The sequence below is a fragment of the Acomys minous genome (genome assembly GCF_964271855.1).
Source record: "Acomys minous genome assembly, chromosome: 4".
Taxonomy (NCBI): domain Eukaryota; kingdom Metazoa; phylum Chordata; class Mammalia; order Rodentia; family Muridae; genus Acomys; species Acomys minous.
Window position 1 is genome coordinate 62,426,240 of NC_140486.1, and position 26,555 is coordinate 62,452,794.

General features: G+C 38.1%; 1 protein-coding gene across 4 annotated transcripts in view; it reads left to right on the forward strand.

Moving 5' to 3' along the window:
* Window positions 1-26,555, forward strand: part of CCDC178 (coiled-coil domain containing 178) — a 321,895-nt gene that overhangs the window by 39,799 nt on the left and 255,541 nt on the right. For all 4 annotated transcript variants that reach the window (XM_084780437.1, XM_084780438.1, XM_084780435.1 and 1 more), the window contains 5 exons: window positions 3,242-3,321; window positions 5,837-6,037; window positions 11,697-11,917; window positions 15,791-15,933; window positions 21,901-22,054. In XM_084780437.1, coding sequence (XP_084636563.1) covers window positions 3,242-3,321; window positions 5,837-6,037; window positions 11,697-11,917; window positions 15,791-15,933; window positions 21,901-22,054 — 799 coding nt within the window. The remainder of the gene's footprint in view (window positions 1-3,241; window positions 3,322-5,836; window positions 6,038-11,696; window positions 11,918-15,790; window positions 15,934-21,900; window positions 22,055-26,555) is intronic.

Below are 26,555 nucleotides of genomic sequence, written 5' to 3' on the forward strand. Positions count from 1 at the left end.
TTCACAGAGACTGTGTAAACACGCACAAGACTTGTATAGATTCAATCCAGGTGGGGTCATAGCACTAAGGGGGAGGGAGAAGAGTAAGCATGGAGTACATCCCCAACAAGAAGCTATTTGGAAGTGATAGGTGCTGGCAGAGGGGAAATCAGTTTCCTCCAATGGAGTGCCCCTGGGCATATCAACTACACTCCAGGGCAGGCCCTGTGCTATAAAATAGTTGGACAGCACAAACTTAACCTCATGGGTTTTGTTTGTGTGTTTCTCTCTCCTCTCTCTCTCTCTCTCTCTCTCTCTCTCTCTCTCTCTCTCTCTCTCTCTGTGTGTGTGTGTGTGTGTGTGTGTGTGTGTGTGTGTGTGTGTTTAAAAAGAGAAAGAGAATGAAGATAAAATTTGATGATAAGAAGATAGGGAGAGAATCCGAGAGGAATTGAGGGAAGGAAAAACCATGATCAAAATACATTGTATAAAAATTTGTCAATTAAAATATAAAACCTTTAGCCAAGTAGAGCCGTCACACTCTCTAAGCTAACTCCTGTATCAGCAGAGGCTAAATGGCGGTCAGCTGGTTCCAAGCGTGAGCTACTTCGTAAGGCCTTCCATCAAAACCAAGACAAGACAAATAAACAAAGAAATCTAACCCTGCAAGATCCTAAAAGCCATTTACCCTCTAAAATTTATGTTCACGAATGATTTAAAAGATGTTTTCAAGTGAATCCTTAAACACAAATGTTCAAAGTACCAGTCTTTACAGTAGCTAAGAGGCGGGAAAACTGACAGTTAATTAAAACACGGTGGCTCATGTATGCAATCAAATATTGTTATACCATAAAAAGAAATGAATTTCTATAATAATACAATATGGATAAAGATCATACACATATATACATATTTATATATTACATACAGGTATATTATATATCTTGTAGAGGCTGGGCACAAATGGTTACCTTTAAATAAATATTTTATAAGGACTCTTTATCATAGCTGTATACATAGACAAAATATCAGCTTAGATATTGATAAAGACTAGAACGAGAGAGAAAAGAGACTGCTTAATAAAGTAATTAACTTTATGTAACTTGATTTTAAAGGTACAATAGAAAGATTAATTAGAATTAGAACAAAATTTCAGAAGACAACACACAGGACTACAGTTAGCCTGGTGTGGTGATGTATACTTTGAATCTTCTTACTCAGAGGCAGAAGCAGGCAGATCTCTGTGTGGTGGAAGCCAGGCTGACCTACATAGAGAGTCTCAGGGTAACCAGGACTGTACAGCGGGTACTCAAACAAACAAACAAATCCCTCAACAAACAACAACAAAACCCCTCAGAACTATAGCTAATTCTGTATGGTAACATGCCACAACATGAAATGAAGATTGCAAGCCAAAGGGAAAAGTGTTACTTAATCATTGATTTAGGGACAATTATCATTTTTTGTGCTATTTTAAAAATCCAAGCACAAATTGTAATTTTCAATAAAATGTTCTGAAATTTAAAAGACCAAAAATAAAAGGAGATGATGGATATAATTTAGGAAAAACCAGGCTTTTGTAATAAATATTGAAATGTATTGATATGCAACTATTGCAAATATTAATGATATTAAAATGTATAGGAATGATATGCACCAGAGCAAGATGTGAAACTTGATGGTGAATTTTATAAAAGCTGAAGTATTACTGCAGGGTGATATTACATATGGTCTTTAAGATAATAACTGAACATGAGTCATTTTTATGAGCTCTAGTGATATTTGGTATGCATAAAGCTTTTGTTAATTTTAATGACTCTTCAATAAAAATGAATGAATTAGTAAAAGCTTTAAAAAATATCAATCTTTCCACTGATGCTGATTTATGTTAAATTTTTTATCAGTGAAAATATAAAATTTTTTAAATGCAGGAAGACTTGGTTTAGCATCCAAGCATTAGACTAGAGAAATACTAATAGTAAGAAATATTGTATTATAGTTTCTAATATATTATATTGTTGTTATAATTATTACTACATATATAAGGCTAAAATATATAAATAAAACCTGCTGAACCCATCCAAAAGAAATACTGTATTAATCAAACCCCAGAAAGATTGCTTTGGAAAGGAAAGGACATTTTTTTTCTGGCTACTTTTGCAAAAATTTTGTGCTAACTTTAAGTCTGAAGTTGTTAGCTTCATCCTTTGTAGCTTATACTGACTACTCAGATCTCAGTAGTCTGAAAACAAAGTTTTTCTCATCCAATTGATTGTCAAGCCAACATCTCTTGGTACGGGTGAGATGGCTCAGTAGTTTACAGTGTACTCTGCTCTTACAAAGGACCCTAGCTCAGCTCCCAGCACCTCCACTAGGCAGATCACATCAGTGAACCTCAGCTCCAGGGGTCTAATATTGACGTCCGCTAGGCAAGAACCCACAAATACATACAGGGCACGTGCACACGCATGCACGCACACACACACACACACACACACACACACACACACACACACTTTATAAGTTAAGCTGCACCTCACAAACTCTCTAGGGAATAAGAATTTCTAAATATGCTCATAGGGTATCAAGTCTCTCCTTGGTGACCTATTATCTTTCCTCTGAGTGCCACCAGGCATCTCCATCCAAGGGACATGGTCAAATATGGGGCACCAGAGTTTGTGTGAAAGTTAGATCTCCTTCTCCACTCACCAGTAGAGAATGTCCTGTCCATCGGCTAGTCTGGGTAGGGGTTCGAGGTTTACTGCCTCTTTTTTCCTTGGCTGTTGCCACAGTTTGCAGAGGACCCCAGGGCCCAGACTCGCCTGTAGTTCTCCAGGACCCGCTGGATCCTTCTATTTCCTCTCAGACACAGACATAGGGGAGGGGAGGGGAGTAGGGGGGAAGTGGGAGGAAGGGAGGAATGGGAGGATACATGGGATGGACTAACAATTGAGATGTAATATGAATAAATTAATTTAAAAAATAAAAATTAATAAAAAAAGAATTTCTAAATAAAAATAGTTTTAATGTCCTCTCAAGAAAGTTTAAGACATTCATGATTCATTTTAGAAGTTGTTATTAATTCTAGTATAACTAATATTAGATAGTACAATTGTCTTATTTTTATTCCACTATTGAGTAGGGTTACCATGTAAATGACATTTAACATTCCACACAAATGCTTTCCCAAATTTTGTTTACCTAATTTCAATGTCTTTTACAAGTTGATGTTCTCTCTCTTGTTATGTTTGTGTATATGTAGGACTTCTGCCGCAAAAGGTGAAAAAGGAGATTTGGGTGTCTCTGCTCCAGAGAAAGTAGTCCACCCAGAAAAAGGAAGGGGTAAGTTTGCTTTTCATGCTTAGATATGTATAATTGCTTACAGGTCTCCGACCTTTTATTTAGCATATTTCTAATATCCACAGTTAGTATTTTTACAAGTTTTTTGGATATCGAATATGGAAAGAGCCCTCTATCCCATTCTGACGAGCATGCCTTCAGCTAGTGTTGATTATTATTAATGACTTCTGTTCCAGACACTGGCCTGAGTTGTGGGTACATAGTGACACCTGCCCAGAGCTCAAGGAGCAAATAGCAACTGAAAATCACTGATAGAACTTTCTATGTGACCAAGGTGCTGTCTGTCTGTCTCTCCAGTGTGGCAGCCATTATGCACAGAGAGCTACTGTTTCAGTTGCCATGTGATCACTAAGACTGAAGAAGGTAAATCTAAAGTTTAGTCTTAACTCAAATTGAAATATAAATAGCTATGGTTCAGTCGGTTCCATATGATCACAATTTACCACAACCTAATAAAACAGTTGCACATTTTAAATGTTGGCTTAATATTATTAATCTTATCTCAACATATCTGAATATATGCTTGAGTTTATACTAAATTTCTCATCTTTGCCTGTCACAAAAATTCACAAACGCTTTTACTGGAGGAAAACTAATGAACTCAGGACTTTTCATTAAAAGGAAGAATGTAAAAAATAAATAAATAAATAAAATCAAATACATAAAAATAAAAAAAAATAAAAGGAAGAATGTTTTGTTTTCAAAGCATCATTCATTCTGAGGCTCAGTTTGAGTGGTTAATTTTATTTAATTATTCATTTTCTGTATTAATGCCTATGGAGAAGATGAAAACTTCCATGTTTATACATCATACATGGGGAAGAAAAAAAGATTAAGCCATTGATGGCCACAGTCACAGTAAAAGTACCTAGCCTAACATTCATCAGAAATATGCAGATGTGAAACTAAGACGTACATGTTGCCAGGAACATAGTGGCTTGTTAAACGCCTTTGTGTTAAAAAGTGAAAACCATTGTTTGCACACACACTAAGTGAGTTGATTTGGAGGCAGACAATTACAGAGATGTACATGACAACAGATCCAAGGCACCACAGGTCACTTACACATATAATATTCATTTGCATGCCACTAAAGAGCGAGCGAAAGGTAATCTGTAAAAACAGAATGAACAGCTTTGGGGAAACACATGCGGATCGGTGAACTACAGTGCCGTGGCTGTCAGTGGCACGAGCATCTTTGCGTATTTTAGCCTTTGACTTCTTAGGGAGATGGATCATAGAGTCACTCACAAATCTTTAATGTTGCGGTGAATAGTTCCTTAAAACCACACGCAGGATGAAAGCAAGCAGCGGGTTCAAAGAGACCAAGATAAAGCTGGGGTTGCAGAAAGTTATTTTCACCCATGAAAATTAGTTCTTTTAAGGGTACATGTCAGTGTCTTCCACAAGGTCTCTAGGATAGGAGCGAATATGCAACAGTCTGTCTTGCCTTTGTAAGCACTGTGCCATTTATACTGCCTTGTAGCAGGAAAATCACTGTCATTGTTACTCGAAAGGAAAAAAAAAGGGGGGGGATGTATCCACTGCTTTCCTCTTTTATGCTATTTCACTGTCTTACCTCCCACCTCCGCTCCGTGGTGTCCTTTTCTTTCTTGACGCTGTGCTTATGTATTCTTGTCATGTCACCTGTTGGCAAAAGTCAGCATTTATAGCTACAAATATGAGCAGAACAGGCCTCTCGCCTATCTTCCTTACCTTGTTTTCTCTAGAGGAAAGAATATTATTGTTGTTGGAGAAAATAATAAGCCTTGTACACATTCTGTTCACAAGCAGATGAATGAATACCTCTGGTAATACTATGTTAACAGTAAGCCATATTATTCCAGACCTATGAACCAGAGATCACAGGCATCTCTCATTAACAGAGTTAATTAAGGCTGAATAAATAGAATTTAGAAATTTCTGCCAAGGTTAAGTGGAGAAGTTATTATCTGATAAGGGTGAAGAATATCAATGCCTTCTTTTCCAGGAACTGAGTAATCTTCAGTGTTGATTTAAATTGCTCCGTGTGTCCAGAAAGATTGGGAGGGAATATGGCCAAGACTTAAAAATAAAGCAGCCGGCGCGGTTCTCTTAAAGTTACTGCTTGAGGCTTCGCATTCGCTTTTTATGTATTCACTGAAAATTCTGCATCCAAAGAACATGACATCATCTTTATAGTATTCTCATGCCTGGATTATATAATTTTAAATACCTTTTGTTTGTCTTCAAGGCAAACCTCTTTGCAGCCCAGACTGCCCGTGAACCAATAGGAACCTAGCAGCATCTGCCTCCCAAGTGCTGATGCTACAGGCCGGTGCCATCATGCCCGGCTCTGTTGTACATTACAAAGGGCCTCTCAAAGATTGCTTACCTTTTCTAACGTTCTCTTAAATACGCAAACATTTGACGGACTGCTTCAAGGAAGAGCCCCGTCCTGTCACATTGCTGAGGGCCCTGAGTGATTAACGAGGACGAATGATGTTCCTATTTTAAGATGAGAAGTGTCCGGAGCTGAAGAGGAAAATGGAGTCGCTGCTCTCCGAGGCCATTCACCTCGTTAAAAGTCTGGAAACCGACAGGGCCGAAGCCGAGCAAGCCCTGAGACAACAAAAATCGAGAAAGAAAAGAATTAGCATGAAGATCGACTCTTGGTCCATTTGGAAACTCCAAGAACTCCCAACGGCTGTGCAGAAAGGTAATCAAGGCTTCTCGGCTCTCCAGCAGAGAAGCCGGACCCGTGCTGTGTCTACACGGCTTACTGTCATGTGTAGCTTACAACCCGGATCACGTGTCAAATATGGTATTATATACTGGGATGAATCCGGAGACACATGTGGGTGGCGTGGGAACAAACCCTGATGTATGCTTTTAAGTGTGTTGAAAATCCCGCTCGTCAACATATCTTGGGGACAGGCAAACATTTGACATACATTTACTTACCGTGGTGGTTGTATTTGAGTTATTAGAAAATTCATAAGACTGCTGCCCAGTTGGTATCGTTAACCATGTTTTGGGGTGTAGGAAAATTCAGATTCAGGCGTAAAATGTTGGTATGTCACACATTTGCTTTTGAGAAGTAAGCTACAAACTCAGTTTGGAAGGAACACCTAAGAGGAAGGCAGCCCCATCCACCGTGTGCTCAGGAGGGACCTGGGCATTCACCGTTTAAAGGGGAAACTGGTCAACAGAGCAGGCAGAGGAGGAGCAAAGGTGGAATATTACACAACCTCAGGCTGGTGGCTGCTCTGTCTCCTGTATCGTTAAATTAAATTTTGTGTGGCACTCAGAGGAAGGATAGCAGGCTAGCAAGAAGAGACTTGATACCCTATGAGCATATACAGGGGGAGGAAGTCCCCCCTCAGTCACAGCCATAGGGGAGGGGAGTAAGGGGAAAATGGGAGGGAGGGAGGGAGGGAAGAATGGGAGGATACAAGGGATGGGATAACCATTGAGATGTAATATGAATAAATTAATAAAATAAAATTTAAAAAAACATTCCCGACCAGTCCACAGGCTAGAAGCTTCTAACCCCTTCGTGAGGTAAAATTTGGAGTTAAGGAGTCATTGGCTTTGAAGTAATGTTTTTTTAAAAAATATATGATACTCGTACAACTTCTCACTTGAATAAGAAATTCTTAAGAGAAAGGGCCTGTGCCCTTAGTCATTGCTCTGTGGTAGCAGGCCTTAACTTAAAGTATATGTCATGCTGAACACATGAATAAACTATTCACTGTAGCACCAAAATTTCCAAAACTGTGATCTCCAAGGCAGACATGTACCTTCTGAGGAGTTGCAAGAAAATATAATTTACATGGTACTTTGTATAATTCTTTTCTTAAACCTAATTATTATTATTAACATTCCACTAACGCATCACTGTATTGATAACTGACTTGTAAACATGGTATGTAAATATGATGAGACAATGACGGGGTCAGGACAGGCACCTTAGGACACTGTAGATCCTGGTACGTCCCTCAGCTGCCTCATATTCACGTCCACAGAGCATGTGCAGCTTTCCTAGTTGCCGTTCCTCACTAGCAGTGGTAGAGAAGGGTGGTGTTGAGAGCTGATCTTTTAAATGTTGTTCTGATTACCTTATAAGCCATTCATAACATCATTTAGATACCTAAGCTTAAGTCTGTTTGGAGTTATATTTAAGGAGTTGTGGAAATAAAGTTAATATAGATGTGTATATATCCTACTGACTAACGAATGTAATAAATCCTTATGATGAGTAATAACTTAGGATTTGGATTAACTTTTAATCAATACTGCTAAAGGTCTACTTAAATTTCAAATGTGCATTTACTTATTTCATTTTACTTAAGTGGGCTACACATGCAGTACAATTTAAAGTCATTACTATATACTTCATGAGAACACTCTTTGTGGAAAGGGGCTTCTGAAAAGTTATTTCCAGGGATCAGCTGGGTTTGTATGGATATAAATAGGACACAATCCTTAAACGTTATTAACCTGTTTATAAAGTATAGAATTACATATTTTCTCCTTTTACAACCTTAAAGCTTCTTGTATAGCAAAATCTAAAAACACAATCTTTTTTAACAGCTGTACGTAGGATGTTTGTCAGAACAAACAGTTAAAAAAAAAAAAAACAGCGACCCCATCTGCTGTTTTCCTAGATCTCTTTTAGGGCTTTCTCCAGTCTACCATCCTATCTGCTATGACACATAATTATTTTTGTCACCCAGAAATCTGGTTCCCAATGCCTTGTGCTAAAGATGTTTTCTAGAGTCTAACTTCCTTCTGGGCCAGTGAGCGAGCATTCACATGGTACACCATGAAGAGGTCATCAAGGAGAGTGGCCCCATGACTTCCTTCCTATCCGGTCACAACTCACCCTGAAATGACAGCTCTTCTTGTCTGACATCTGGTGCTATCTAACAATTTTGGTTTTTATCTGTTTTTTGTTGTTGTTGTTGTTGTTGTTGTTAAAAAAAGATAACCAGAAATGCCTTCCAACATAAATTGGGTGTTATATAATCCTATAGGGTACATATTGGGTTGTCTAGTTTTCTTCGCCTATAAAACAAAGTGACACGTACACTTTATCATGCACCACGGGCATTCGCAGGCACAAATGGATGAGTGCCTCAGACTCATCCTGGTGTTCCACATGCCTGCCTTTACCACGACTACATCGCTGTGGCTATCTAATGGAGGAGGAAGAAACCTTGGACCTTACAATGAGCATATTTGACAGTATGTGACACACTTTGTAGAACTGGCATGTTCTGCTCACTTTAAAAACTAGAGGCAGCTTTCCACAGTGAGAACAAAGTATCCCCTGAAGGATGGATGCGCACGGCACAGGCAGGAAGTGGGAAATGGAAAAAGAGGCACTCAAGGGATGGAGAGTAGGAACGTGAGATAAAGCAGCACAGTGGAATACATAGGATTTAGAAGACACAATGTAAAACCGTCGGTTAAAAAGACAGGTGTGAAAGCAAGAGTATGGAAAGTCAGTGGAAAGATTAATCAAAAACATGGTATAAAGGAATCAAATTTAAAGTTTAGACTCGTTCGCATGGTTTCTTGGTGTCCTCTAAGCCCTCGGGATATTATTCTCTTCCTGCTTCTTCTTCCACGGGGTTCCCTGAGCCCGGAGGGAGAGGAATTTGATGAACATGTCCCTTTTAACGCTGAGTGTTCCATGTTCTCTCACCCTCTGCCTAATATCTGGCTGTAGGTCTCTGTATTTCTTCCCATCAGCTGCAGGAGGAAGCTTCTCTGATAGCAGAATGTCATTAGGAGCCATTTTATTGCTATTTATTTTTAGACCAGTAATATTTGGTTTTACGCTAGGTCCTTTGGCTATCTAGTCTCTAGTTGTTGGTCACCCAAGTGTTACTAAGCTTGGGTCCCATCTCATAGAGGGGGCCTTAAGTCAAATCAGATACTGGCTCATTACTCCTATAAGCTTTGTGCCACCATTGCTCTAACATATCTTGCAGGCAGGATGGCATCGAAGATCAAACATTTGAGACTGCTTTGGTATTTATAGTTGTCCTTGGGCAGCATGCAGAGTGTATTTGTGTGCCAAAGATGCTGAAACGCAGCGGTCAGGGCTCTATGTAGGCACCAGCTTAACTTCTCCATGTACAGTGACTTACAGATCAACATGGTCAAAGCTCATATAAACTCACAGAGACTGAGGCAGCATGCACAGGGGCTGCACAGGTCTGTACCAGGTCCTTCGCATTACAGTTTCCTGTTTAGTGTTTTCATGGGATTCCTGGTTGTGCTAAAAAGTGGGTCTTTGATTTTTCTGTGTTTGACTTGTCAAACTCTAATGTAATAGGTTTTTTTTATCTTATTGATTTATGTGTTATTATTGACCCGTAGAAAACTGTCTGTTTTCCAATAGATTTGGATAGGAAGGGAGGTAAAAAGGAACTGGGAGAAGAAATATGGAAAATCATACTCAGGATATATTATGTAAGAAATAAATTTATTTTAAATAAAAAAATGTACACATGGACCTCTGAGAATAAAGCAAAACCTCTTCTTCTTCTTCTTCTTCTTCTTCTTCTTCTTCTTCTTCTTCTTCTTCTTCCTCTTCTTCTCATCCTCCTCCTTCTTCTTCCCTTCCTCCTCCTCCTTCTTTGCTTCTCCTTCTTCTTCTTCTTCTTCTTTTCCTCCTCCTCCTCCTTGTCCTCCTCCTCCTTATTGTGTCTTCACTCATCTTCCCTTTCTTATCTTTTTAGTACACAATCTTACTGTGTAACCCAGGTTGTACTGAGTTTGGCATCTTCATACTTCATCCACCTGCATACTGGGAATACAGGTGTGCACCGCCACAACCAGTCTGTGGCTCTGATTAGTGATAATGAAAACATTCAGAATGCATTTCTGAGAGTGTTACTTCACTATGAACATTTATAGAAAAAGAAGAATGAGTAAGTAAACAGATCATCAAAACATTCCTCTAGATATTAACAGAAAGACTAGAAAGACTAGCATTTCAATGACTAGAAATGCTTCCATATAAAACTTTCACGGGTTATTCAGATGTCTATGATATTCCACAGAAACAGAGTCCACAAATGTCGTAAGAAAGCACTTTAAACTATACAACAAAGTTAGAGGGACTCAGTATAAATATGAAAAATATATGGACCTAACTCAGGAAAGGGAGACACAAAAAAATCCTGAATGTATTTGTCAACAAACCTCTTGAGAAAATTTATTTTAATTATTAAAAATTTGATTTTGTTTTATTTCAACAATGCAAGATGGCTTTACCATTAGGAATGTCCTGTCATCTAATTTGCTTATAATTATCTAAGTGTATTTTAAATATATAAAGTAATTATAAATAATTTCCCATGTCTAAAATTTCAAACATTTCTATCCAAACAGGTAATTTTTATTCAATTTTTAACTTTAGAGGTTTTTTATTGTTATTTTCTTTCTATAGGCTTTGCTCCGTGTAAGGATTATTATATACATATTCTACATTTATTCTATATTCTTGTTACTTGTTTCACATTATATTTTTGTTTTGAAGTTATTTTTCAACATCTTTGTATTAATTCATCAATTCATCCATCCATCCATCCATCCATTCATTCATTTATTAATAGGATCTCATGTATTAGTTTGTTTGTGGATGGTATTAAATTTGATTTGTACTAAAGATGATCAAGATTTAGTGCTAGGATTACAGGGATGCCAGGAATCGTCATGACTCTTGGTGCTGGGGATCTAACTCGGTTTATTGTGGATGTGGTCAAGCACTCGGTGAACTGAGCTATATCTCTAAGCCTGGCTAAATTCATCTTATATGTCAATTTTAGATAAATAATTATTCAATTCTTTATGTTTAGCAAATCAATTGCACACCTTATAATAATTTTCTGTTTTCTTTTTTTATTTTTTATATATAACTGGAGTACCCTAGGTAAGAATCATGGTATCATGGTCACCCATTCATTTATAAGTCCCATTTTATCATTTTAATTTTATGTATTTCTGTAATAACTCTATTCTTTTATTTTATTTTCATTTTAGCACAATTACATAAGTGTCTGTGTGTGTGTGTGTGTGTGTGTGTGTGTGGTGTTTGTGTGTAAAATGATCAATATGTTGATGGTAATAAATTGGATTTATATTAAAGATTATCCATTAATACAGAGTGTTTTAGTCCTCTTGGTGACAAATAAAGAAAGCAATATGTTTTAGAATTTAATATTTAAATAATCTTTCTTTCAATTCATAGATGAATAATTTCTAAACGAAAGTAGTTCCTATATGTAATCAAGCATTTCTTTCTACATTGTCTGCTGCTAGCTTTGAATTTTGTGTTGCTCTCATCAATTTATCTTCAGAATATGAGAACTATTCCAAAGATATTGAAGAGCTGAAGCTCCATCTTGAAGACACAACCCAACAGGTGGAGTATCTGGAGAAGGAGAAGAAGCAGCTGGAAGAAGCCAATGCCAAGATCCAGAAAGACATAGACTACATGACTAACCATCGCCCCCTGCTGGAGAAAAAACGGAAGCAGGAGGTAGAGGCTCTGAAAGAACGTTATTATAAAAAGTTTGAGGTGAGTGAATGTGGTGTATCTTTTTGCTTATTCCAAAATATTTCAACTCTAAGAACTTAATGTATCTTGTAAATTTGACCTGTAGTTTATTTATCCAATAACCTGTTCAATAACAATTTATTGGTATTCATTTAAACAGTATCTTCAAGACTTATCTATATACCTAGGGTGATTAATAATATTCAATTGACTCATTAAAATTGTACAGGCTCAAAACGGCCTTGTGGTTTTTAAACATTAATTTGAACTGAGGGATAAAATAAGTACAACCTATCAGTAATTTAATCACTAATGAAAGTTACAAATGATTGCAGAAAGATGCTGCAAATGATTAAGTGACAGCAGTCACACTACGAAATCAATTCTATGGAAAAATAACTTATTTGCAATTCTCCCACAATTAACAAATTTACTTCATATTAGTAAATAAATAAAGCAAATAAAACAAATCTTTGAGTTTTCCCGTGTTCATCACACGGGCTATTCTCCTCATTCTTTTATCAAGAAACTAGTATAAATGTCATCTATTCATAGAAAAAAAGAGAAAATATAAATCATGTTTTAAAACAATGTCACATTTTTAAATTACACACTACTACTATACTTTGACTATGTCAACTTCTGCATTTTCTTTTTTAAGGTAAGGTTTTACTTTTGAACTTTTATGCTTAGTTTTGGGTATGTGTGTGTGACTGCTAGTCTGTAGGTGTAGCATATGCACTCAGGTTTGTGTGGAGGCAAGAAGATGGTGTCAGTTCCTTGGAGTTAAAGCAGGTAGAAGCCACTGGACATGGGTACCTGGGACCAAGCCAGGCTTCTCTGCAGGAGCAGCAATTGCTCTTTACCACTAATCTATCCCTCTAACCAACCACATTGTTTTAATGTAATTAAACTACTCGTTATAGATATAAATGTAGCTTATTTTAGTTCTGTATTCCACCATTACATCTATATGTAATTTCTATTTAGAGTTCTCTCTCAATTGCATGTGAGGGGTTTTCCCCGATATTAATTGATAAAACTACATTTTTCGTACACAACAATTTCACATCAATATTTTCCTTTCGATGTGCATATGAAGTTTCCTTGGCTGTATACCTAGGAATTAGTTAAAGTGAGTCTGTCCCTCTTGGTTTCTGCAGAGGAAGCTGGGAAACGTGATGAACCTGTACTCTGGCTGAACAGAACCAGGAAAAGTAATTCCCCATAATACAGTTGAGGCGCTGCTAGCGAGGGTTACATACATCACGCAGCCAATGTAAGAAAACTTACAGTGACACAGTAGAAGAAAAGTGGTCTTTTGAACAAGAAAACACATCTTCCATTTATAAAATGAACATAACTGACAAAACTCAGAAATGAAAAGTAGAGTTATGAGCACTGCAGGGACCCAATGCCTCCTCAGGGGGAAGCAGGAGCACGCAAAGCCGCAGGAAAAGAGGCTGACGAGCTTTTCAGAGCGCAGGCTCGGCAGTGCGAGTTCGTGTGCTGCGTGTTTAAATCCTCACTACATGTGTTCAGCTCTTGAGTAATTTTTATAAACCTTTGTGCCTTGGTTTCTTTATTCACAAAATGAGGAGATAAGAGCCCTTGAGCCATAAGCTTAGTGTGTACCTGAATTAACTAACAGGGATCAGAACAGAAACTACCATAACACTCAAAGTGCCATGAAAATAATAGTCATAGAACAATTCCTAGTAATAGATGTTTACGTCGAAAACGAAAGATCCAGATTAACAGTGTTCATGGGAAGAGTTAAACCCCAGCTCAGAATGCAAGGGGTGGCAACAGTGAGAATGGGGTAATGTTGGGGCTCAACTGAGGGATGCCCGTTGCTCTCCATAAGTCGTAGTAAGCCTAGAGCCAACTAATCCCTAGCGTCTCACTGCTCAGCCACCACACACCTGTCTGTTCTCAGACATTTGTCCCAGACAGGCAGAGAACCGCCCATACACTTTAGAACTGCTAAAATCACTCTACATTGAGTGCCTAAAACTTAACAAGCTCCACCTTGCTGGCGTGCCTGGGTGTGCAGCCGCATGGGGAGGGTGGTAGCCCTGTATTGCAAATGACCCTCAGACTGATGGGTTGTACACTTTGGCATCGTTCTTTTTATGTTACATGTGTGTTGGCTAAAATAAACCTCCAAAAGCATAAACTATAAAGGGCCTATCTTATTTAACTTAAGAAGTGGATACTAACTAAAACATGGTTTAACTTAAGGAAAGTTAAAATATGGAGACATTGCCCAGACATCTGAGGAGAAATTCATAAAAAGAAGCCTACTAAGATAGTAATGCATTGTACCTTAAATGGACCCTGGATTTAGTGGCAGTGTAGTTGGATGAGACCCAGCCTATGAACAACTAATCACTTCAGTATTATTTTTAAACTCCCAGTCCATAGAAAAGGAGGTTGTCTTTAAACGAACTCAAGTTGATATTTTCAATATCAGAACTTGTGAAATTTTTGAAAAAAACTATTAATGGAATACATACATCTAAAGCTATGATGCAAAATATTTGCCAAATAGTCCATTAGCATAGCAGACAAACAATAAATCACTCCTTGCGTAACTCCTTTTAGGAGGCTAGAAATGGCTTGATATTAGGAGATCTAAGTGTGTAACTCATTTTTTCAACAAAATAAAAGAATATGGTTTTTGTCAAAATATTTCTGAAATATACTTGTCATAATTAAGAGCCAGCATGGAATATATTCACACAAACTGGTCTTCAACCCCATCAGAGACTTGAGAAGGAATAAAATTAATTACCTGAGTATACAGGGGGTGCAGTTTAGCAGCTTCCCAAATGAGACTAGAAATAGAGACAGTTTGCTGCCTGAACAGTCACCCAAAACTCTATAACGTTGGAGCATCATCTTCAGCCTTCTGGTCCAGTATATGTGACAGACGTATTTGTGAAGCAGGAACCATTGAGGACTTGCTTACCCTGTCTTGGCAGAGTTTGACTGTCGACTCTGCCTACATCCAAGCTTGCCCATTTTTAGGCAGAATTCTACTTTCCAACACTGGTTTGAGAGATGGTTTAAAGGTTAAAAGTACTTGCTGCTCTTTTGGATTATCAAGGCTTGGAGCTGCCTGAAACTGTAGCTCCAGCACTCCCGGGAGCCTCTTCTGGCCTCTGCAGGTACCAGCCAACCCATGGTGTGCAAATGTCCTGCTTTCTCCTGGAGAGTAATTTGCTAACCAGTCCTGAAGAAAGCCCTCACCGTCCACCACAGCACATCATCTCTTTAGCACTGCATTTGGGAAAAAAAATTACGCTTGTAAAGTTTCTTTGCACATCACCTCATTATGGTGGCGTTTCTGTGTTCCTCACGTGTGCCCATCAAGTTGTGCACAGTGTTTATGTGTCTAGAAATAGGAAGAGCAGTGAGCATTGTGTGACATAATTCAGACAAGAGAGGTGGATATAAAAATGGAAAGGAGAGATGGAGACAGGAAGGAACTGCCGATGGCCTTCATTAATTAATAAAAATAAACGATTTTGGACTATCATCGGAAGAGAGCAATAGTTATTTCTGATTAAAATGGGTACAAGTGATTTCATTTTGTTATTCCATGTTTTCATATTTTTTGTAATATAATCATATATATACATTAAAAATCAACTTGCTTTTGTGGTTTAAAAGGTGATTATAATTTGAGCATGTAAACCTATAGCTTTTATGCTTCTGTGGCACTGATGTCAATTAGGGTAAAGTAAACATGGAACACTACACATTTAGACAATTAGTAATGGTAAGAAAATATATGTTTATAGCTTTAAGCCTAAATTATGAGTGACATTGAAATTCTTTTCAATAATCATTTACATATATATGGGCAAAAATGTTGTTAATTTCTAGGTAATGGAACTATTTCGAGCAGTGCACGAAGAGCTTAAGGACTCTGTGGATCAGTGTGAATGTACAAAATCAAAGCTTAAGCTTATGAAAGAAGAGGATGAAAGAGACATTTTCCAAGAGCAAATAAATATAGAGCTCTATAAGTAAGAATTCACCCTAAATACTATGTGTAGTATCGAGAAAGAAAATGTTAACCAAACTATAATAAATACCACTGCTCAAAAGCTTTCAAAAAGCACAGAATTTAAATTGCTTGTGCCTATATTATCACCTAGTTTATGCTGATTGAAATTTGAATATTTAATGTATTAATCTATGTATCCACGAGTAGTATATTTTTATTTTAAAATTTCATGAGAATTAGCTGTAACAACAATGACATCAATATGCAAAAGTGACTGCCTTGTTTTTAATGAGATCACACCTTATGAATCAATGCAGTGATTATGATCACAGATGTTAATATTTTAACCTGTATTTAATTTCTTACTAAGAGAACAATATTTTAAATGCACGGATTATCTCTTGAGTCTTAACAATTGAGATTTTTTTCTTATTTCCTTAATTTCTAAGGTAAATATGTCTTCTGCTGCCTTCCTGTATTTCTCAGGGCTTCTATTTCTGAGGTAAAACACCAATGGTAAAAGCAATTTGGGGAAGAAAAGGTTTATTTCATCTTACAGCTTACATTCCATCACCAAGAAAGTCAGGGCAGGAACTGGAAGGCAGAGAAGCTGGTGCAGAGGCCACAGAAGTGTACATTTTACTTGCTTGTTCAGCCCACTTTCTTATAGAACTCAGGACCACCGGTCCAAGAGTGGCATTGCCCACAGAAAATTGAGCTTCATATACCAGTCATCAGTCCCCGCCACCCCCCACCCCCAAAAAGAAACAAATATTTTCCCACAAATGATTCTGGTGGGGACACTGTCTCAACTGAAGTTCCGTCTTCCAAAATGATCCATCTCTATTGTTTTTAAATTACATGTATTATCTGTAGGCCCGCCTAGCGATCAATCAAGACACAGACACCTGTTATATTTTAAAATAGTCTTAGTTAACGTGGGGCAGGGCAGAGATCAATCCTCTAAACTACTTTTTATAGTAGGGCCTTAGTCATGGGATCCCTGTCCCAATCGAATGCCATCTGTTTCCAATAACCTTTATCAAGGTAGTTCCCATCCATAATCCCAAATACTTGTTAATGTTCTTCATCTGGGCTGGATTCTCCATCCATGCCCGCCATGTGTTTCTCCTCCATCTAACCCACGGTAGCCTTCCTTTCTTCCTTTCAGGTCTCTCTCCTTTCTCCTCATGGTGGTCTTTTTTTCCCCCAGAATTCTTTTTTCTTTTACCCTCACCCATTTCTTTTGCCCTGCCCAGTTGAGATGTTTTTCCTATTCAACAAAAGGTGGGTCAGAGACAACAAAAAATAATTAACATCAAAATACATCAGACTATCCCCCAACATATCTCTGTCAAGTTGACATAAAATTAGGCAGCACACTTCCCAGTTTCTTTCATTGACTTAAAATTCCTTTTGGCTTAAGGTAGCATCAAAGAGTTTTCTTTATTTAAATTGATTCATGATTTAGCAGGACCAATTAACCTCAAGTTAAAATCACTATGAATCTAGAGTCAAATGAATATATACAAATAAATACAATCAGTACAAATCTTATCAACTAGATAACATCCTAGTTTGTTAAGATTTGTATATTTTCTCACATCCACTATCACTGTACTTAAATCGGGACTGAAGTAGTGGGTCAGCAGTTAAGATCACTGGCTGCTCTTGAAGAGGATGAAGGCTCAATTCCCAGCACTTGGTTGGTGCTTCACAACTATCCGTGACTACAGATGCTCTCTTTTGGCCTGCATATGCACCAGGCATGTACATCTTCCTCTATGTCAGCCTTATATATAACTGGAAAAATATTCATTCTCTGCTTATTGAGTAAATTTCTATGCTTACATATCATAGACACTAGACACTAAGTTTTACACAGCAACATAGGTGCTATTTAGATGCTTGTTCAAAATTCATAATCTCATGCTCAGCCCCGACCTACTAAATATGAAGCTGTACTTTGAAAAGATCCCAAGACATTGTTAAAGCAATTAAAAATTTTTAATTGCCTTTTGCTCCCTCTTCAGTTAAATATTGGTAAGAGACCATAAAATTCTATCATGTGGCATTGGGGCTGTGGAAATGGCTCAGTAGGTAAGAGAGCTGCTTCTGCAAAAATGAGGACCTTTATTTGAAGCTCCCAAATTTATGTGAAAGGTTGTGTTTATAACATCATCATTGGGAAGGCAGACGAACCAAGCCAAACTCAAGAGAGCTTCCTGTTCAGCAAGGTTCTGTTTCAAGGCAATAAGGCTGAGAATGACAGAGAAAGATTCCCTGCTCCAGCCTCCATATAGGTGGATGCATTTACGTACATATGCTTACATGTATCAGCACACATGAGTCATACACACACACAAAACACATTCTAGCCACAGGAAAAAAAATCACACGATGTTATCATGTGAGGCAGCATATTTTGGTACTCCATTATAGCTTTAGTTCATATATTTGATGGTATATTCTCATCTGCCACAAGTTTAGAGTGATTATGATGTTCTGGGATGTCAAATAGCCTCTTGTCACTGTGAATTCTTCTTGTTGCTGAAATTCTTTTTTAAGCTTATTTATAAATGTAGTTTTACTAATTTTTACTTTTATTAGTATTTGGAAAATAATTTCAAGTTCCAATGTGTTGGATTATTTACATTTTATAGTCACTAATAAACATCACACTGACAGAAATATTTATTATTTTTATTAAGCATGATTTACTCACAGAATACACTCACAGATCACTAATATACTCCTTGAACATAAACCATTTAATTCATTTTGCTTATTGGACCTTCTTTCATGTTGTTATTTTTCATCATTTCATTCTCTCTGCTTCTCTTTGGGTGACTACAATTCTGTTTTATTGCTTTGTAAGACGAATTAATTGTCAACTTCAAACTTACATTGTCAGATTCAAAGCACACTGGGTGCTGTTAATACATTGGGTAATAGAAAAATAGTTAAAAGACCGCTATATTTATCCGTTTCCTCTAAATTAAACATTTGTTAATTGTAGAATGTTTTATGACCTATGAGAACTCTTTTATTACTTTTTATAGGAGGAATTTTAAACATAAATTTACTGTCATGATAACTACTCCTTCCCCGTCTGTGTCTTGGCCTTTTACATCTTGAATCCTCCTTGACTGATAGATCTCTTAGAATAACAGCTTCAGTGGGGTTACCTTGCCAAGTTGAGGTTGATTATGAAAGAAGAGAGAGTTTTGTATAAATAAGACATCAGGGTTGGAGAGATGCAAAGTTTAAAAGGGTCCTTCCTGAAGGGACCCTGGCTCAATGCTCAGCAACCACATGTAATTCCAATCCTGAGGAATATGATGCCATTTTCTGGCTCCTGTGGGCAGCAGGCACGCAAGTGTTACACATATATATGAATGTATGAAATATTCATATGCACAAAATAAAGCTTATAGAATAACCTAAATAAATTAAGCATTGTACAATCTCTGAATTTTAATTTTCAACTAAGAAGGAAGTTCATCATGTGACTTCTCTACTGTCCTCTTAAAAGATCACCTATGCTCTTGAGATCTTAAAGATTTATTTATGTATGTGTCTGTGTGTGAGTGTGTGTGTGCCACAGATGTTCAAGTGCCCAAGAAGCTCAAAGAGGGCAATGGTTTCTCGAGATGTAGTTTCAGGCAGCTGTGGACCACGCACATAGTTCCTAGGAGATGAAATCATGTCCCCAGGAAAAGCAGAAAATTATCTTAACCACTAGCCCTCTCTCCAGGCCCCTTTTCTTTGAGACTTTATTTATTTTGTTTTTATAATACTCCAGATATAAACTACCTACCCAATGAAATAAATAAATAAAATGAAAATTAATGTCATCTAGTTGGGCTTTGCCGCCCCATGTTCTCATGGTTATTTTTTATGCATTAAGTGCTGAGGCTTCGGTGATCATTTATACAAATTTCACACTATTCTTCACTCTTTCAAGTCTCTCACTAGCATTCTCTCCTGTTCCTTGGCTTGTGTGTGGATCTGTGAGCAGAAGTATGTTCAAAGGTACACCAACATAACATTCCTTAATAAATACGATATAGTCATGTTTTCTGCTTTAGTTACGCTGTTATACAATGCTTTCCCCCACATGGTTGCTTTCTTTGGTTTTCTTCATAAGTAATTACAGACCGACAGAAGCCTATGGAGTTCTCAGTTCCCTTCTCCAGGGTTCTCCCAATGGTGGAGATCTTAGACGTTAGACCTGTCATGATAGGAATAGGAGACAGGCCTCGTCCATTTTTCTCCATGTTTTTAAATGGAGTCATTAGTATATATGTATGTGACTGTATGTGTCACTGTATGTAAGTTTCTCTTTTGTGTACATTTAATAACTACTGCATCAATCCAAATACAGAAATTTTTACCCCCATGCTGCCTCCATGTCTGTGCCGCTCTTTCTCTGATCTCCATCTTTAATGCTTCATTGTTTAGTCATGTTATATAAAAGCATCATCGAGCAAGCAATGTTTGGATTATTTCTTATGCCATTAAGAATAATCCAGCTTGTGGGAAAATTTCAAGAAGGCCTTGGAATTTATTAGTAAGTGGGATTTCATAGTGTGCGTGTGCTGGGTTTGTTTAGTGGGATTTCATAGTGTGCGTGTGCTGGGTTTGTTTAGTGGGATTTCACAGCGTGCGTGTGCTGGGTTTGTTTAACCAAGCATACTGTGGGGGACATTTGGTTAGTTTTTTGTTTCTTGTAAGTCTGACCAAAACTACTTTTTAAGAAATTCATGTACAAGGTTTTGTGTGAGTGTTAAATTTTATTTTCTCTGAAATGCCCATCTCTGAATATGATTGCCTGACTGTGTGCTAAGTATATATTAGTTGGAAAAAAAAAACCAGCCAGCTCCAGAGCATGGAGAGACCATTTGACGTCCACACCAAGAAAAAGAATCACTTTTTAAAAGAAAAATGTTCAGCTCTTCTAGCATGTTTGTAGCATTGAAGTATGAGTTCACATTTCTTTTTCACATTCTGTGCTTACATGATATTGAATTCTTTCTTTTACAAAGTACCTGGCCAAGTGATTTTCCTGGCAAGTGTAGGCAATTCTTTCTTTAGAGAGAATACAAGTTTATATTTTTAAAATAGATATGCAAATTGCAACTGTCTTATGCTTTTTAAAGGTTTGTCTTTTAATATCATGATGGGGGTATTCTGTAGTGGAAAAGCTTTAAATTATTTTAGAATTTAGTTTGCAAATTCCTTTTTTTATAGGCTTAGTGACGTGGGACCCTTTTATTCTAATGGTCAATTTCCAGAGTGTTTTCTTCTGAAATACTGTATGTAGTTTTACATGTTTTACTTAGAAGCATGAAGGCAATGATGCTTGAGATTTAAATGGAGTTAGCTTCTTTTCTCTTCCTTGAGCATCCATGTGACCTGGTACCCTGTTTCAGGCTGTTTTGAATAAAGCACATGTGAATCACTTTCAAGAATCACGTCATAGTTTCAGAGTTCTGCCTGTATGCGATGGGCTCTTTGTCACTGCTCCCCATGCCAGATGCCCTGCTGGTACCACCCTTCTTTGATCAATATGCCTCTGTGACAGTTCTTAACAAGAAGGTGAGAGAGAATGAATGGCTCTCGCTAGTTTGTTTTCATGACTCTTCTTGCTTAGCAAATGGAAAAAATGGTGATATTAGAATGCCCAGCAGCTTTCTATCACTTTATTACCAGGCTCCTCCCACAAGACAATCCAAAGCAATCCCCCCAAACAGTCAAACAATGCACATACACCTTTTCTCTCTATTCTTTTCCATGTGACACAAACAAAAGTTTGCTTTTGTTCTCACTCATTCCTTAAAATCTGAGCTTTTTAGGAATTTGGAACAGCTGGGTGGTAGGAGAAGTTTTAGAACAAATGTCATTGACTCCTCATAAGTTAGAGGCTGGTTTAAATATAATTTTCTTTTCAATGTCGATAAAGTCAGCTTTGCTTTCATCTTAGGAAGGAGCTGGATGAGCTTAGTAGTCTGGAGACTCAGTACTCAAACTCGATCGAGTCCGCGAGCTTCGACATTGAGGAGGACGAAGAAACAGTGAGTGAGGCGATGAGAGAAACAGAGAGCACAACAAATGAAATATCAACTTTAATGAAATCAGTGAGTTTTTCATATTTTAAATTTCTTAGGAAATGGTTTTGTGCTATAAGTAGGGTTATTTTCTCTATCAATGATTGAATAGCAGCCAATTTCCTGCCTGTATTAATTTCCCATTTGGGAAAAGCAAAACAATTTGACAGCTCAACAGAATGCTTATTTCACCAATAATTTAAATTTCACCAGTGATTTGTATTAGTTTATTACATAAACTCATGTGTTTCTTAGGGACGTTTTTACACAAGTATGTGATGTATGTTGGCCACAACCAATCACCTTCAGCAACCCTCTCCTGCCCTCCTTCTCCCTCCCATAAATCTTTTTCCTAAATAATACAGAGTCTATTTTCCTATAGGTATATATGAATGTATACGTGTGTTTGTATATGTATGTACATGAATATAGGCCTTGGATAGGTACATATGACATTGACAATCCACACATGATTGAGAACATGATATTTGTTTTTATGTATTTGACCTGCTTTACATTATATAATCATGTCCAGTACCATCAAGTTTCCGGAAAATGTCATTTTTTTTTGTTCTTAACTATGCACAAGTAAAATTCATTATATCTATATCATCTATATCTATGTCATCTATATCTATATCTGTTCTATAACTTTCTATCTACGTATTTGTAATTCCAGTTTCTTGATGCATTCACCTGCTGGTGGGCACTTAAGCTCATTTCAAATTTGGCTATTGTAAATACTGCCAAAATAAAAGTGGTTACATAGGCTTGTTTGTGTATGTTAACTTATGGCTCTTTGTGTCTGGACACACATGTGGTATACTGGGATCGTACAACAGTTCTATTGTTGCTTTTCTTGAGGGATCTCCACAGTGACTTCTGTAATGGCTGCTGGAGGTTTAGGAAGATTCACACCCTGTAGTTGAAATAAGTTCTTTTCTTCCCAACTTTCTTTTTGGTTACAGTGTTTTATCACAGCAATGGAAACTAACTAAGAGAGAGATTGGTCTCAGGCCATGGAGTACTGCTGTAACAGATCATGTAGTTTGGGAAGACTGTAGAAGGACTTTAGAACATTGTGCTTGAGAAGCCATTGCATACCCAAGGCTTTGTAAACTACCCTGTGGGGACTTGCAGAATAAGTCTGAGAGGGAAACAGATGACAGAGGTCTGACTTGTGAAGCGTTGAAGTTATTTTTTTTATAAAACTGAGTTTGTTTCTCAGTTTTTTTTCTTAACATGGCTATCACACAAATGATTAAGAGCCTATTAAATTATTTTTAACAAGCTCTGAAGCATAAGAAGTGAGCAGGCATATTACTCTATTCCTAACCCTGTAAGCTAATTTGGCTTCTTCCCAGTGTACATTCCAGAGATACTTGCACCTCGTAGCTTTCTCTGTTTCAGATCCTCTCTCCTGATGTCACCTGGACCTCTCCTATGGCTGAGTCCCCTACTTCCTCCTCTAACTCCTCCTCCTCCTCCTCTGACTAGCAGGAAGTACAGCCCTATTCTCTCCCCTGTTCAGCAATTGACTGTAAACTGCTATACTGGCAAGTCAGGGGACAACTGGGAAGAGAGGAGAATCTCAGAACAAGGATCACAACCATATATGGGGGGATACAGAAATTAGCATTTGAATTACACAATGACCTTATATCTGTAGAAGGAAGCAATGACCCTACTGGGACCATTTGTATGTTTTTCCTTTGTTAACTTATTTATTTGTTCATTTTACATCCCAATCACAACCCTTCTTCCTCTTTTCCTACCAGTCCCATCTTACTACCCACTCCCCTCAACTCAGGGACTAACCCACTCTGGCACATCACGTCGCATCAGGACTAATTGACTCCTCTTTCACTGAGACGAGACAAGGCAGCCCTGGTAGGGAAATGGGATTCAGAGGGAGGAAAGGGTCCAAGTCAGAGACAGACCCCACTATAGTTGTTAGGGGACCCACTTGAGAACCAAGCAGTCCATCAACTTCATATATGTAGGGGATCTAGGACCAGCCTATGCATCCTCTTTGGTTGTTGGTCTCTATGAGCCCCCATGGGCGCAGGTTAGTAGCCTATGTGTGTCTTGTTGTGGTGTCTTTGACCCCTCCAGATCCCTCAACAATTTCCCTAACTCTTTCTCAAATCTCCCTGGGTTCCATCTAATGTTTGAGTCTCTGCATCTATTTTTCTTATCTCCTGGATGAAGCCTCTCAGATGAAAGTTATGCTAGGTTCCTGTCTGCAAGGATAGCAGAGTACCAATAATAGTATCAGGGGTTTGGTCTCTCCCATGAGGTGGGTCTCAAGTTGGGCTAGTCATTGGTTGGTCATTCCCTCAATCTTTGTTCCATCTTTTATCACTATATCTTGTAGGCAGGACAATTTTGGGTTGAGGGTTTTGTGGATGGGTTGGCATCCCCATCCCCTCACTGGAAGTCCTGCCTGGATACAAGATATGACCACTTGAGAATCCATATCTCCCTCTGCTTAGAGTCTCAGGTAGGGTCACCCCCATATTTTCTGAGGATCCCCATCCTAGGTCTCCAGCTTGTCCCAGAGATGCCTCAATACCAATTTACTTTCTCTCTTCCAGCCCTCTCATGGCCCATACATACTCTCCCCACACCTGATTCCCTCACCTGTTCCACTCTCCACCCACTCTCTAACTCAGTCCTCTCTCCCTCCAATTCTGATTCTCTGACATCTATTTTATTTCCTTCTCTTAGCAAGATTCAAGCATCCTTTCTTGAATCCTCCTTGTTACTTAGTTTCTTTGGGTGTGTGGACTGTAGCATGGTTATCCTGTACTACATGGCTAATATTCACTTATGAGTGAGTACATATCATCTGTTTCCTTCTGGGTTTAGGTTATCTCACTCAGGATGATCTTTTCTACTCCATCAATTTGCTTGTAAATTTCATGATGTCCTTGTTTTTATTTCCTGGGTAGTACTCCATGGTATAAATGTACCACAGTTTCTTTATCAATTCTTCGGTTGAGAGAGTTGTTTCCAGTTACTGTTTATTACAAATACAGCTGTGATGAATATAGCTGAGCAAATATCCTTGTAGTTTAGTGAAGTATATTTTGGGTATAGGCGTGGTATATACCCAAAGGAGTGGTATAACTGGATCTTTTTAAAAAAATTTTTTTAATTAATTTATTCTTGTTACATCTCAATGGTTATCCCATCCCTTGTATCCTCCCATTCTTCCCTCCCTCCCATTTTCCCCTTACTCCCCTCTTCTATGACTGTTCCTGAGGATATTTCCTCCCCCTGTATATGCTCATAGGGTATCAAGTCTCTTCTTGGTAACCTGCTGTCCTTCCTCTGAGTGCCACCAGGTTTCCCCCTCCAGGGGACATGGTCAAATATGAGGCTCCAGAGTATGTGTGAAAGTCATACCCCACTCTCCACTCAACTGTGGAGAATGTTCTGCCCATTGGCTAGATCTGGGTAGGGGATCTTGACGTATAACTATTCCCAATTATCTGAGGAAAACACCACATTGATTTGCAAAGTTGTTGTACAAGTTTGCACTCCCAGAAGCAATGGAGGAGTGTTCCCCTTGCAACACATCCTCACCAGCATGTGGGGTCACCTGAGTTTTTTTTATCTCAGCCATCTGACTGGTATAAGATGTAATCTCAGAGTTGTTCTGATTTACATTTCCCTGATGACTAAGGACATTAAGCATTTATTTAAGTGCTTCTTGGTCATTAGAGATTCCTCTGTTGAGAATTCTCAGTTTAGCTCTCTGCCCCCAAAGAGGTGCTAATACCAAGACTCTCAAACTATTCCACAAAATAGAAACTGAAGGAACATTATTAAACTCATTCTATGAAGCCACAGTCACCCTGATACCTAAATCACACAAAGACTCAACACAGAAAGAGAATTTCAGACCAATTTCCCTTGTGAACATTGATGCAACAATACCCAATAAAATACTCTCAAACTTATTCAAGCGCTCATCAATTACACCATCCACCACAATCAAGTAGGCTTCATCCCAGTGATGTGGGGATGATACAACATATAAAAATCCATCAATGTAATCCAACATATAAACAAACTGAAAGAAAAAAAAATCACATAATCATCTCATTAGATGTAGAAAAAGCCTTTGACAAAATCCAACACCACTTCCTGCTAAAAGTCTTGTGCCTCTCCCCAAGACCAGCTCTGGGAACCGGTGAAGAGGGGAGAAGAGAGGTGGATCCACAGGAGGGAGAATTGAGCAGGCGGTGAACAGCTCGTTAAGGGAAAACAACCACTGGTTAAAGAACTCACTAGAGAAACAAGTTGTTGAGGAGTAATTGAGGAACGGAGTAAAAAGAAACACTTGGAGACTCAGGCATATGTGGTAGGAGCTGAAGATCTTAAAGCCCAGGAGAACTTTCCCTCTGGACAGAGTATCTGCCTCTGTCCCTGCCTCGCTTACTGTCTGTCTGATTCCTTCCTCGTTGTTGCCTAGATTAGTCTCTCATGTCTGATACTTGTTTTTCTCATTCTCCTTGGGCCA